General features: G+C 41.0%; 1 protein-coding gene across 1 annotated transcript; it reads left to right on the forward strand.

The window, feature by feature from the left end:
- Positions 1 to 4,115: 4,115 nt before the first annotated feature.
- On the forward strand, positions 4,116 to 10,118 carry LOC139710442 (histidine protein methyltransferase 1 homolog). The gene is made up of 7 exons (XM_071622357.1): positions 4,116 to 4,141; positions 4,589 to 4,695; positions 5,642 to 5,802; positions 6,439 to 6,575; positions 8,248 to 8,346; positions 9,363 to 9,478; positions 10,072 to 10,118. Exons 1-7 carry the CDS (start codon positions 4,116 to 4,118, stop codon positions 10,116 to 10,118), a joined length of 693 nt encoding a protein of 230 aa, XP_071478458.1.
- The last annotated feature ends 5,539 nt before the right edge of the window (positions 10,119 to 15,657 follow it).

A 15,657-nucleotide genomic window follows, 5' to 3' on the forward strand; every position in this document is an offset into this window, starting at 1 on the left:
TTCCAAATTCACGGTTTGTAACCATTCTTATTCCCCCCCTCCCTTTCTCTTTGGTCGATTATTTAGGACGTCGAACTTAGCGAGTTTTATTCTGAATGAAGAACAGATTTTTTGCGTACTTTGACGTGACATAAAATGCACTAAATGTCTTTTTTTTCCCCCTTCAAATTAATGATATTATACAAGATACACTGCAACGATCTGATCATAGATCCTGGAGAGGGCCTAGACATTGTTTTACACTCAGTCCTATCTATCAACCCGCTCTGCTTTTTTCGGTTTAGCGCCATCTCGTGACAAATTTACGCGAGTGCAGGGAATTCAGATGAAGCGAGGCAAAAAACATAAACAACGCGTGTGCACATGACATTGTGGCGTGCAGTGATACACGATGATGGACATCAGTTAGTTATCAGTGCACGTGGCACCAGTGTATTGTGGCGAAAGCGAAAGGCCCCACTAAGACCGAAGGCTTTTGTGATCTGCGAACGGTGATTTTGCATCAAGAATCGTGGTTTATTGCCAGTGTTCCCACTCGATCGTTGGATCTCAGCCTGGACAACCTGAGTCTCATTGACGATGTAGATGCGTCTCTTAGACTATACCACAACTTGCAAGCAAGGCAAGAAGTCCAAAGCGCGTGGCCACACGTGGATCTATGCCAGTCCAGGCCAGCGCCAGGGGGGAGGAGTGTATCTTCACAGTCCAGTAGCCCGACCGTCAAGGCGTCGACCAACCCATCCTACCCTGTGCGAAGCTACACACAGCACAGGCACAGGCACAGCACAGTCACACCACAGGCACAGCAGGGCACACAGGCAGGCAGGCCTGTTGAACCCATGTGCCATATATCCTGCAGGCTGCAACACGACTAGATCTAGATCTAACGTCAGTGTGAACAGAGTCAGAGGCAGAGCCTTCAAAGAGCAATGATGAGTGAACTTGATTAGCAATTGAACTACACTGTACCACTGCATACATTGTAGGATCTCGAGTGCCTAGACCTTCTGCACTGCCTCGTGGTGGTATGGACTATAGTGGATGTGACAAGACCTACTCCAAATTAGAATAAATGGGAAGCCTTTTTTTTTTTAAATGTGATTTGACATGGACTCTTGTTTGTGGATGAAAGCAACAGTTGTTCACTATGGGTGACTTTAAATTTGACTTTTCTGTGAGCCCTGAGGATGAAAATGACAATGAAGCAAGTTTGTCAGATGGAGGTAAAATTTATTGCTGATTGGTTTTGTTTGTTTTGAAATAGTGGACTAGGGAGGGCCTATATGCTTAACACCAGAGTAAACAACCCAGTTTGTGGCAGGGTGCCTGTTTATGGCAGAGGCACTGTCATTCATCAGTAAACAGCTAGTGAACATCACATACATTGTATGCTTTAATATTCCCACTTTTAGTAGAACACAAGCAGGAGTTTAATACTCGCAAATGCTATAAGAAGTGACACCTGATTGGGCCTTTCCATCAATGAATAAAATGGCCCCTTCTGCAAATAGGCGCCCTGTTCAAAGCCTGCGGCAAACAGGGAGTTTTAGTGTAGATAACTAATAAGATAAGAGCAGGTTAAACTTGTGGTTATTGTCCCCGCCGAACGAGTTCGAGCAGGGGACTATGAAACGGGCTCCGTACGTGTGTGTGTCCGTGTGTCCGTCCGTCCGTCCGTCCGTGTGTCCATGTGTGCGTCCGTGTGTGATCAAAATCTTCAATTTGCTACTTCTCTGTCATTTATGAGCCAATTTTGATTCTGTTTGCTTTATATGATAGCACTACATGGGAGCTTTGAAACTTCTACACAGAATTTCAGTCGTGACCTTTGACCTTGACCTTTGACCTATATTGTACATTTTGCTACAAAATGCTACTCCTTCGCCATTTCTAACCCGATTTCGATTCCGTTTGCTTTATGTGATGGCACTAGGTAAGGGCTTCAAAACTTCTACACAGAATTTTGACCTTTCTCTTCTTTGACCTTTGACCTTGATTTTTTGACCTATATTGTACATTTTGCTACAAAATGCTACTCCTTCGCCATTTCTAACCCGATTTCGATTCCGTTTGCTTTATGTGATGGCACTAGGTGAGGGCTTCAAAACTTCTACACAGAATTTTGACCTTTGACTTCTTTGACCTTTGACCTTGATTTTTGACCTATATTGTACATTTTGCTACGAAATGCTACTCCTTCGCCATTTTTAACCCGATTTCGATTCCGTTTGCTTTATATGATGGCACTAGTTGAGGGCTTCAAAACTTCTACACAGAATTTTGACCTTTAACTTCTTTGACCTTTGACCTTGATTTTTGACCTATATTGTGCATTTTGCTACAGAATGCTACTCCTTCGCCATTTCTAACCCGATTTCGATTCCGTTTGCTTTATGTGATAGCACTAGGTGAGGGCTTCAAAACTTCTACACAGAATTTTGACCTTTGTCTTCTTTGACCTTTGATCTTGATTTTTGACCTATATTGTACATTGGCTACAAAATGCTACTCCTTCGCCATTTCTAACCCAATTTCGATTCCATTTGCTTTATGTGATGGCACTAGGTGAGGGCTTCAAAACTTCTACACAGAATTTTGACCTTTGACTTCTTTGACCTTTGACCTTGATTTTTTACCTATATTGCACATTTTGTTACAAAATGCTACTTCCGGCGGGGACATATGTTACGCACCGCGTAATTTCTACTTTTCCTTGTTATTTATGCTTTGCCTTTACATTATTGCAGCCGATAATGTTAAAGTCTGGCTCTGCTAGATTTTGCTATGGAGCTAGTTTGGGCGCCGTTAATAGTCAGAAATAGAAAGTACCCCAAGCAAAAAAATGCTGAAATGACATGACATCTGACTGGGCCTACCTCTGCAGTGTGTTACATACAACCAGTTTAAATTTTTTTTTTTTCAATTTATGTAGATAAGGAACTGTTAAAGTTAAGATCATACTACCATTTATTGTAAGAAATCCTCTTAATTTCCTTTGTGAACTCTGTAAGCTCGATATTTTATTCATTGTAAATCTAATTGTAATGTTTGTCACCACATGAATACACTGAAAATGTCACAAAACCAATACTGGGCCATGTTGCATAAAAAGATGAAGTCAGAAAATCAGTCATAGATCTACATGTAAGTCAGGCATCAGCCAATCACAATTGGTTATTCAGAGACGTATATTTCATTTTCTGACTTAGTTTAATCTCAACTTTTATGCTGCAGGCTCAGGGCCCTGGCAACATATGTTATATGTCTACATGTACTAGTAATTGTAGGTCTTGGATCCCAGGCCATCCAGAGATGCCAAGTTCAAAAAACTTTTATGAGTGAGATTTTTATGACTCGGCGTCTCAGCGCTCTGGGGAGGGGGGGGGGGGGGGTGTCCCCTCTCATGGTAGGGAGCTTTTTTAAATTATTAGCTCTTAATGATGTGATCTGGTGCATACTTAAGTGACTATTTTTTACTAACTTCGAAAGGCAAAAGGGAAATGTACCTTCAATTGCAACTATCACTTTAATCCTTTGAGCTATGCTCCTTTCCCATTTTGGCCCAAATTACAGACTTCACCAGATGCGTGAGAAAAATGGGTGCCATGCGTGAGATCGTGAGACAGACCCTAAATGCTTGAGTCTCACGCAGAATGTGTGAGACTTGGTAGCTGTGGACCATCCTGTAGACCATCCTATTCAGTTTTCCCCTGCCCCATCCACTTTGTGATTAGTTGTAGTATGTATGCTATGGTGCTGTATGTAATGTCAGATATTGACACTACCGGTACAGTGTCTTTCATTTTGTCAAAATTGGGTTTTGTAATAGATTACATATAGATAACAGATCCCTATTTCATTATCACTATGTTATATCATTCTAATATTTTCATGAATTTTTGTTTGCTGAGTTTATTGATCACATCTACTTAAACATTTTCTTGCCGACACCTTATTGTGTATACAAATCTATATGCCAGATATATTGTTTAATTGTGCCATGGTTGATTTTTCAGCAGAGGATGGTGGTAAAGGGTCTGTGCCTTGTGCGAAGAATTCTCCAGGAAAGTTGGAACTGAGACCAGCCAAAGAAGTCTTTGTGGACGGAGCAGAGAATGACCCAGAAGTTTTTGACCACAAGGTACTGTATTGTACATACAGTACTGACACTCTTGAGATTGTTAGTCTCCTTCTAAAATGTTGATAAAATCTTGTTTTTATGTAGATTGATTGTGATGAAATACAGTTTCTACTACTGTGAAGATTGTCAAATGTTAAGATTGATTTTATTTCTAGAAACAGCAATTTTGTTATCATAGCAAGACCGAGAGTAATACTAGTACACAGGACATTTAATGATAAATATGACCAGAAGAATTTCTTTCAGATGAATCAATATTTCTACCTCATATGTCACCTCATACAAGAATGTTGATCAGTGCTATAGCAAAGAGTAGTATCTAAAAAAAAAGTGGCTAAAAGATTGTAAAAGAAGTTTTAGAAGCTTCATAATTTTGCTGTTCTCTTTACTGTTTGACCAGGCTGTCGTCTCCGTGGAATGTGGTTCTTTTCACATCTCGTATCTCAGTCCTGAACGTGTGGAGCAGAGTGTCAAGGAATGTGCGTCTGTTGGGCTGAGTGCAGTCAAAGAGGCATTGTCAGATCATTCAGATCTTATCCCTTGTGTGTATGAAGGTAATAATTCCACATGAGTCAAATGCATTCATATTATCTTTACTGACTGCACTTGATGTGTCATGATAACAATTCTCACTCCATTTACTAGTCAAGGAATTGTCCCGTCATCAAATTTACGCCAGCTTTTTTGTTGCAGACTCCTGCTCAATCACATGTATGCTCAAAGTCTCCCAGTTGGTATACTGGTATGTATTCTGAAGTATTGGTTTTCTATTGCCATTCAGGTTTGGACTGGTAGTTCTATTAAAAAAAATGGCAGTTTAGACCAATAAACCCTCAGAAACTTGAAACTCTGACGCAGTAAAGTATCAGCATGCCAGATACTCAAAGAATGACAATATCTATTTGTGCAAAAAGAGTTTAAAACCCTTGATACCATCCAACTGATGATGACAATGAGTCGAATCCAAGGGACCAGAGAACCTCCTTCTGCTTTTGACTACACAATAGTATTAAAACATTTCCATATCCATCTATAACGACTATAGCCTGTAATCTAGGCGGAGGATGCAGCTATGGTTTTTACTGTCACGCTAAACGTCTGATGTGGCGAGACTGTAGCTTTGCTAAGCGATGCGTCTTATGCAGCGAAATTACAAACAGTGGATGTGCACAAAGCATCCACTGCCTATATCCATTCGTTTTGCTTTAATCATTGTTTTCTTATTATGGACTATGAATCAGTGCAGTTTTTTGTACATAAGAAAACGACTAAAGCAAGACTCGTGGATATAGGCGGTGGATGTTTCCACTGTCTGTAGTCTAGCCGCATCAGATGTATCGCATAGCAAAGACAATAGTCTCGCAACATCAGACACTTAGCGTAACGGCAAAGGCAATATTTAGCTGCATCTTCCGCCTAGATTATAGGCTACTACAACTACTATTACCACACCTACTATAATTATCACCCCATGTCATAATTTGTTGTTTAATTTTCCAGGAGGACTTAAAGTCTGGGAGTGTTCCCTTGATCTTGTCACCTTCCTAGAGGAGGAGAGCATACCACTGTCCAACCAGTTTGTTCTGGAGCTCGGGTGTGGCGCTGGATTGCCGGGTATCTATGCCATGAAGAAAGGAGCCAGGGTTCATTTCCAGGATTATGTAAGTAGTAAGAAGAGCTGTAAAACAGGAGAGTATAGATTGTAAGTAGTGAGTATGAAATGGACCATCGTTAACCTGTTGAGGACGAGTCCTGAGTATACTTGGGCAGGTGTCTGTGGGATATGCATGTTGTAGCAAAATCAGCCCGTCCTCAATGGGTTAAAAGCTCTGTGAGAGGGTTGGTAGTACAGCAGTGTTTCCAGAGAATGTCGTCTGTGACTCCAGATCATTAGAACCAGCTAAAGTTACCCAAAACTATCTTAAGACCATGCTGTTTAAATACATAGGCATGAATATGTGGGACTATTACTTCCTCTCCTGTTGTGTGTGTGTGTGTGTGTGAAAATGTGTTTGTAATTTGATTGCAAAATTTTTGTCATGCTATCACATTTAATTAAATTTTGCCTGCACAGGTGTTCTTTTGATATCATTTATGTGTTTGTTTGTTGTTGTTTTTTTCAATTATGATTTCCAACAAATTACAAATACCATTGCTTTGGCATAACATTATCATTAATGTCAGTTCAGAGTCATCAGTGATATTCTGCCAATAGATTTGTTTGTCTACTCCACAAAGCTTCTCGGGCACTTTCAGGAAGGTAACCATGGTAATCTGATTCCTTCCTCTGTCATCAGAACGAAGAGGTTGTGGAGCTGATGACCATACCCAATGTGCTGCTGAATTCCGCTCAGGGGTTGCCAGGCAACCAGTGCAGGTTCTTTGCAGGAGACTGGAGTTATGTGCAGGATTTGCTGGAGAAGGAAGCAATACAGTAAGTTGGAAGACATCATGTAAATTGTCTTTTAAACAATGGTTATAATGTCATCTCTTTCCATTTCCTCCTGATATACAAACTGTAGTTGCCTTTTTAGCTCACCTGAGCCAAAGGCTCAAGTGAGCTATTGCGATCGCCCTTCGTCCGGCGTCCGTCGTGCGTCGTGCGTCGTCCGTCGTCCGTCGTCCGTCGTCCGTCGTCCGTCGTGCGTCGTGCGTAAACTTTTTACATTTTCATCTTCTTCTTGAAAACCCCATGACCGATTTTCATCAAACTTGGCAGGTAGCATCCCTAGGGGGTTAGGAACTCAATTTGTTAAAATGGGCACCATGCCCCACCCAGGGGGCCCCCAGGGGGGCCCAAACCCCCCAAAATTAAGGAATCTGTAAAAATCTTCTTCTCTAGAACCAGAAGTGATAGAGCGAAGTTAATACTATGAGTTAGCACATTGATGACTGTAGTTTCAAGTTTGTTCATGGCAGAATCAGGGGTGCCCCCCTTGGGACCCGGGGGGGGGGGGGGGGGGGGGGGGGGGTGAGGAGGGGTCCTAATGGGGCCTAAATTGTACATTTTTATCTTCTTCTTGAGAACCCCATTACCCATTTTCACCAAACTTGGCAGGTAGCATTCCTAGGGGGTTAGGATCTCAATTTGTTAAAATGGGCACCATGCCCCGCCCAGGGGGCCCCCAGGGGGCCCAAACCCCCCAAATGAAGGAATCTTTAAAAATCTTCTCTAGAATCAGAAGTTATAGAGCTGAGATAATACTATGAGTGAGTACATTAATGACTGTAGTTTCAAGTTTGTTCATAGGAGATCCAGGGGTGCCCCTCTTGGGGGTAGGGGGGAGGGGGGTGGTTGGAAGGGTCCAAATGGGGGCCTGAATTGTACATTTTCATCTTCTTCCTGAAAATCTCATGATGGATTTTTGTCAAACTTGGCAGGTAGCATCCCTAGGTGGTCAGGATCTCAATTTATCAAACTGGGCACCATGCCCCACCCAGAGGGCCCCAGGGGGCCCCAATTCCCCCAAATTAAGGAATCTTGAAAAAATTGGGCCCTTATTGTACATTTTCATCTTCCACTTGAGAATGCCTCGTCAAATTTTGGTAGAGCTGTGAATAATTTAGATTAGTGACTGCGTGAAAGGTGAACTTGCGATACTCAGGTGAGCGCTAGACCCGCGGGTCTCTTGTCTATAAAGGGTTCTGGAATCTTCCTATTGCCAGAAGCTAACAGTGTCTCATTTACCTTGTGTAATTAAATCTATCATCATAAATTTGTTGTTGTGTTCTTTCAGATGAGGATATTGTCTGTGGTTTCTTTTTTTCCCCCCGATATTGTCCCATGTCAAGAAAATGATGTGCCAATAACAACATGTAACAAACATGTTGTTTAGACAAGAAAAAGTCTTGTTTAGAGACTAAAAGCTGATATGAAGAATGTGTGAAGAATGTGCTGCTGTATGTGCATTTCATTCCGTAGACGTATGACACCAGTTTCACATGATCACAAATTGGCTGTTTATTGGTCCCATCAAGCATGTAACTAACATTTTATGTGAATGGGTAAATAAATGCAATCCATTTTTTTCCAGCTTTTGAAAACATCTACATAATCTCAACATTGTTTGATGAAATTGGATGTAATTGTCATGTTTCCACTGTAGGTATGATGTCATCTTGACCTCAGAAACGATATACAACGTAGACTCGCAGCCTCGGCTCTATCAAACTATCAAGGCTCTCCTGAAGTCGAGTGGGACAGTGTATCCTTTCCTACCAACGAACAATAAGAAACTATGTTACAATGGACTCCCATTATAACGAAAATGGTTACAACGAATTTAGTATCAACGAAATGAAAATTTAGGTCCCAAGGTTATTATCTATAGTAATAAAAATAATAGAATAATACTACAGTTCTTATATACCGTATATCACTACCATAGTGTCTCTATGCGCTCTTTGGGAGAGTGTTGAAAATGGAAGAAGGAAATGTACGATATAAACCATAGATGTTGCAGTTCGCAAGACCAAAACTCATTCAAAATACTTTTGAAACATATACCTCAATGTACTTCATTTGTTTGGCCATAACAAAATTCTGATATGACAGAAGAAAATTGCTGGTCCCCAGGACTTATGTTATAAATATATAATAAATATAATAAAACTTTTATATAATAAATACATGCCTGCAAAACATTTGTGGCATTGTGGTACTCCATAGCTTCTTAAGAGAGATTTCTCACGAACTTTGACTGACCGATGATGGACACTGGCCAATGATTGTATAGTTTTTCATTATTTTGGTGTAATATTCAACAAGAAGTAAGCAACAAAAGAAAATGTTTGGTAAGTCAATTTCTGAAAATTTGAAATACACAAAGCTATCTTCTTTTTTTTTTTGGGGGGGGGGGCGATGTGGGGGAAGGGAAGGGGTGTTTATTTTTAGTCTTGCTGAATGTGAAATCTCTTTGATCACAAGTTTATACTGATCACAGGTTTATACTGATTACAAGTTAACACTGAGCTGAATTTACCTCCCTTGTTTCACAATGATTCCTTTTTTCATGTGCTTTTGTTTAGCTGTTGTTGTATGCCTCGTCTTGATTTGCAAATTCTTGCTTCTAGTTGGAAACATGTTCTTCTGTTAAATACAGATATTATCATAATGAAAGCAAGTAGGTAGTATCTAAACTTTCGTGGTAATTGTGATACCTTTCATTTGAACTCACTCAATTGATGCATAAATAGTGGCCTTGACTGTCTGTGTGTCCAGCTTTATTGCTGCCAAAACCCACTACTTTGGAGTAGGCGGAGGTACGAGACAATTTGAGGAATACGTACGAGGGCTTCAGGAGTTTGACATCGAGTGCCGCAAGGCCATATGTCAAGGTGAGTTTGCAGTTAGTCAGAAAGGTGCCTGAACTGCATTTGGAAACTTCTGCAGCAGGTCAATGAACTATTATATTGTACATACCTTCAGATACAATTGTAGACTGTTCTTGTGACATGAGAAAACTTAAACTGCTATATTCAAATACTTGCATACCTGGACTAAGGTTATTCCTGGTAACTAAAAAGGATTGCTTGAGGACTGCCTTGTGTAGCATCACCTTGAGCATCAAGTTAACAGCATCTAATTTCTTACATCACATACATGATCAGACTCTATAGCGGTCGTGGATTGAATGGTTATTGGAATTTGATTGTCTTGGTGCTATTTGTACCTATTAGTTGCTTGTTTAATTGGGATGCATAAAAGTGACTTGATATTACATTAACTTTGCATACTGCCAATATATAGAAACAAACAAACAAACAAACAAGTAATTCCTGGAAGATTTTTTTCTTTTCTTTCAATGTGGTAATTGCTGGTATAGGTGACTGTGCAGTATTGATACTGGGGATGTTATTGAAGGTTACACTTATTTTATAGCTGAATGCACCATTTTGTACTTTTGATTTCCTTCGTGAACTGTATCCAGGAGTACAGAGAGAAATTCTACGGATGAAATTCAAAAAGGGAAGATGACGTTGCCGTGGAAACCTGCTTGAAACCTGCTCATCAGACGGATTGAGGAGCAGTCCGATGAATGTTGCATCAGACAGGCAGCAAAAACCAAATGCTTACAAGAGAGAATGGACTCCTAGCACGCATGCTGAGTCTGGTAGTCTGATATCATGGCCATTCAAACATCAGGAAAATCTGAGAATGTGAACACTCCCGTTGGCTCAGAAATTCTGCTCATGGCGCAAGAAAGCCATCCAGGTATCAATATTAGAAGAAAGAATGCCGCTAAAGTGAACACTTCAAATTTATGCGTAATCACACTTCAAATCATATGAGCATTCGTGATACATTATTTTTGACACTGACAACTCAGAATGAACCGTTGCCGCTTGCAAAGATTTTTGACCAAGTGGGGAAAAAAAACAACGTTGATTGCTGTACTGTAACCATCTGGGACAAATTATGAGTAAATGTTTCAGTTCTCTAAGCATCCTTGATGTCTGCCTGCACACAAGCAAGAAGTTGATCACACAGATCTTTGCCAAGGAATACCCATATCCACCTTACAAACTGCCAATATACCATGTACCTGTATTTTTCATTGTTCCTTGCTCCAAAGGATTTGGCTTATTTTATGTTCCTTTACTAACAAACTATAGGTCATTCACTTCAAATGATTCCTCGTTCTAATCCCACATTTAACATGCCACACTATAGTATAGGATAGTTCTGAAGTCCTCACTTTAAATAAACTCATAGGGTATACAGGACATAACATAAAAATCTAAAGAACTTAAATTAAAATGTCTTAACTTTATTGCACTATGATTTTGTTCTTGTAAAGCCAATTATCACAGTAGTCATGTTAACATTTTTTAAAGTCAATCATATCCATTTTTCCACAATAGGGGCAGAATAGGCTTGCCAAGGTGATTTAGTTTGGTGATCAGTTTCAACAATGAAGATAATTGTTTGATTAAACATCGCCCCAGCAGTAACAGCAGTCCCTTCTAGCCTTAGACTTGTCTAATTTTCAGAATTCACTACCACCAACTCGTATGTGATCTATTGGCATGAATACCCAACCGTGCTGTGAGTGGAAATAGGAGATTGATTGCATAGGTAGATTACAATGTGTGAATATTGTAATGTAACCGTAAGTATCCTCCAGTCTCTCTCTCTCTGGGTTTGTTCAGTATAGCTTAGCTTATGTATTCTATGTAGGCTCTATGGTCACGGCCTTTCAGTCAAAATCACACCAACACATCACGCCACATATTCTCTAAATTAATCACACTAACTCACATAATTCAGCGAGTTTGTGAAGAACTTCATTACCGTATGACGATCATCCAGTCGAAACAAGTGGATGTGATGCGGACGCCTAGCACCTACAGCTACACACCTAACACAATGGTCACTCGCAGGTGAAGATTGGTCTGACGGAGAGAATCCAGACAGCACGTCCGTCCGCAGTGAGCACTCAGCAACTAACCAACCAACTACGCGGACGTGCTCGCAGATATACCCTTACCATAACTAGGAGTGCTAAGCGCGTCCACCCTTTATACACATTATACTATGGTTGCCGAGCACGCCCGCCCTTCCTATAATGTAAGCTACAACATATGCGATCTACTTAACCGCCATTTCATTACAATATCAATTGCGAGAGTAAGAAATATAGCAATGGAAAGGTCGGCATAAGTAAAGAAGTCAGGGTTTAGAATTTAGGGTTTCTGGGACGAACACTGAACGAGGGCTTTCTATAGCTCAGTCGGTAGAGCACCGGGCTAGCATCCGGAGGTCTTGGGTTCGAATCCCGATGGAATCCCATTTTCTTTGCTCATTTTTCCACTAATATATTATATTCCTTCTGGTCAGTTTATTCTGTCTTTATTTGTTACATACTCAAAAAGCTGCATCACTTTGGTGATCCCTCGCATTCATCCCCAAGTTGAATTATCCTTCGGGTTTATGCCAGGTTCAAGTGTGTGCGTGAGTGTCACACACAAACACACTGCTATAGCTTCTGACCATCTGAGCATTGAGAATTTAGGGTTTCTGGGACAAACACTGAACTAGGGCTTTCTATAGCTCAGTTGGTAGAGCACCGGGCTAGCATCCAGAGGTCTCGGGTTCGAATCCCGATGGAATCCCATTTTCTTTGCTCATTTTTCCACTAGTAAGTAAAGAAGAGCGCTTTGCATATTCCTGATGTTGATATCAGTCATTCTGTGTGTCGTGTAGCGATCGGCTTACATTGTGGTGACCTCAAAACAAATAAATTTGACCAAAAAAAGAAAGAAAGAAAAGAAACAGAGCTCACACACTGCAGGCTGCACAATGTCAACAAATCAGTTCAATTTATCTTGACTGCAGAGAAATTAACCAAACCAACCAACAGGCCAAATGAGAACGATTTGTCAGGATATTACAATACAGTGAAACCTGTCTTAACCTGTCATATTTTCTTGGCTGAAATCGTTTTAGAAAATCAGAGGATTTTTCACTTGTCTTGTACCACTGACATAAAGTCTTGGCAGAAAAGGTTTTGTTTCCTACAGCACCATAAATCCCATGGAGGTAATTTTGTACATCACTTGCATTAGCCTCGGGAGGTGCTTGCCTTATAAAGCTGCTGGCGAAACAAGTCAAGTTATTATTTTGCCCCGCTTGATCTTTCATTGAGATTTGTCATGCCGGCAATCTCACTGGCCACGTCATGAAAAGTCTCCCAATCTGCTTCATTTTTTCCTGACTGGGTTCTTACCCCTCCCCCCCCCCCCCATCCTTAAAAAAAAAAGGGCCCTGATCTTGGTGAGGGGGATTCCCCATCACATTGAGGGGGGGGGGGGGGGGTTGGTGCAGGGACCCACCTTTACCTGGTTCAGTAACTCCTTAAGAATTAAACCCAATTCCACCGAAAACTTGCTAATTTTGCCAGAGTCATGGGGCTGTAATGTTGTCATATACAGACTCTGTCATGGAGCTGTGCAAACTGCTCGTCATCTTCTTGCTTCTGCAATATCTGTGAATTCAATGACTTGAAGAAATGTCCAGAGTGAGCCATACACAGCAGTGATCTCATCTGAAGGGGGTAGCATAGGTGGGTGTAATGTATGTATTACCACGCCATCTACCGGCCTGGGCATCGGTCGTCAATCGCATAATTATATGTGCAGTACTTTCAGTGTATCGCCCTTCTGTCCTCGACGCCGCTACAACCTCGCCAGTTTCGTTGCCGTCGCTCTCTAGAGTTGTGGTCTCCCCCATCTCTTCTCCCTTGCTGTTGCGGTCTGCCGTGTAGTTGGGTGCCGACCACGTCGACGGTTCCATTGTCTTTCCCGGCGTTGTCCTGGGATGCGAGCTGCTTTATCTGCTCCGTGCTTGCCTCAGCAACTGTGCACATGTCTATACATTGCTTAAGTGTCAGATTCTCAACTTGTTGCAGTTTCTCGCGAAGAGCCAAGTATCGGATCCCGCAGATGATGCAGTCCTTCATAAGCGACTTCTCGAGCACATCAAATTCGCAGTCCCCGGCTAGCCGCTTCAGGTCAGTGACAAATTTTGCGAATGGTTCTCCGTTGATTTGGTTCCTTGTGTTAAATAGGTAACGGAGGACAGTTATGTTCTTTTTAGGCTCACAGTATTCCTGGAATTTCTTTTTGAGTGGCGCAATCATATCTACTTCAACTTGCGCAAAGGTGTACGTCTGATGAACAACTTGCGCATGTGTTCCGGCAACATGCAAGAATGTTGCACGGCGCACCTTTTCAGGCTTATCTGTCAGTTGCATATACATCGAATCTCCTTATCCAGTCGGAGAAGTTTCTGGCAAGATTCCCTTCCAGGGACAGCGGTCCCAGTGGCTTTAGACGGGACATTTTCTTTTCGACTTACTCCTGACACTCACTCTGTGACAGGCACAAAATGGCCTGTGTTGTCTCTTTCAGAACAACTCCAAGGAATTGCAGGAGACCTCCCACTGCAAGAATTGAAATCCCACTAAATGGTGCACAGTTACAAGGTACTTCATATCACACAGTGCTCTGTGGATGAATGCTTTTTGGAAATCCTTTCAGCTTCTCAGAACAAAGGGCTGGCTTTGCCACTCTGTCCTGTATCTTCAAATGGCATGGACTGATCTTTCCTTCCACAGAGCTGGATGCCAGTGTTATTTTTCCAAACTCCTCCACAGTCAAGTCCTTAAGAAAGATACTGTGTTTCTTTCTCATTTTGATAATGTCCATTACAGACTGTGGTACTTCCACTCCAGCCAAGTGAGATCTACATGCAAATAGAAAAATATGGATGGACAAAAACCAAAAGTTTTCCAATAGATAAGATATTGTATAGGTTCAAACTCACATTCTTATGCAGACCAGTGGTAACCTGTATTTTCACATATACTAGTAACTTAAAATCTAGCAGTCTAAAATGCCAAAGCTGTTCGGAGGGTAACTGTCATTCATATTTAAATGGACCATTTATCTTCCAAGAGTTGCACATGTGACTTTTTGAATGTAAGCTCTCCTTTCTCTCTCAAGCTCCTCAAAACCATTGAAAAAACTTCCCATTTGTTACCTGAAGCAAATGTGACCTGCACCATGCAGATGGCTCACTAGTTAACTGGCTCCTCGTAAGCAACTGGCTACGAAGACTGCTCGCAACAATGCTCCAACCACCAGAGGAGTGAAGAAGCCCTGTCGCTTCAGGCCTGGCACAGTCGCACTTCGTGAGATTTGTCGCTCTCAAGGAGAGCACCGTACTTCTCATCTGCAAATTCCCCTTCCAGCGACTTGTTCGTGAGATTGCTCAGGATTTCAAGACTGAGCTATGCTTCCATTATAAGCAAGGGGCCAATTGAGATAATCCTTGACACACAAGTCCTCAGTAATTACTTTCCTAATAACGTGAGGTATCATGGATTTTGTATGACTTTTGCAATACAGTTCAAAATACAGTATAGAGTCAGATGAAACAAAATATAAAAACTAGGGATTTTTCTATCCAAATGATAAGATTTAAACTGCTTTATCAAAAGGACATGCTGTGAGATGGGGAAAATAACTTAAAATAAAATGCAAATCAGGTGATCAACCATACCAGTGAATTTCTAAATATCACATTTTATATCAAATTGATGTATTGATATACATTGTACCTCTCAGACAAGTGTTGTCAATACTTGTTACTTCTGATTCAGAATCACTATTATGAACAGTGTTCTGAGTCTCTCTTTGAAATAAATTTCAGTAGTTTTTTTTTCTTTGAACTCATTTGTTTTTATTTTCTTCTTGTTTTTTCAACACAACGTGCAACTTGGCAAGATGAAAGAAATACATCATATATGTATACATATATTTATATATAAAAGCTAAACCTGCTGGAACACACACACTTTCGAGTACTGGCATGATTAAGGCACTTCCCAATACTCCAGTCGCAATGAGGTCTTGGTAAGCTAGTTTTTCACTTGTTTTCACTTTTGGCTGTCTTAGTTGCTCCATGGTATCCCATACGGAGAGCAATGACGACTTGATTAAAAAGTTCTGAG

Source organism: Diadema antillarum, unplaced genomic scaffold, assembly GCF_040938485.1.
Source record: "Diadema antillarum isolate AM-2024a unplaced genomic scaffold, OU_Dant_1.0 seq00001533_RagTag, whole genome shotgun sequence".
In the NCBI taxonomy this organism is placed as follows: domain Eukaryota; kingdom Metazoa; phylum Echinodermata; class Echinoidea; order Diadematoida; family Diadematidae; genus Diadema; species Diadema antillarum.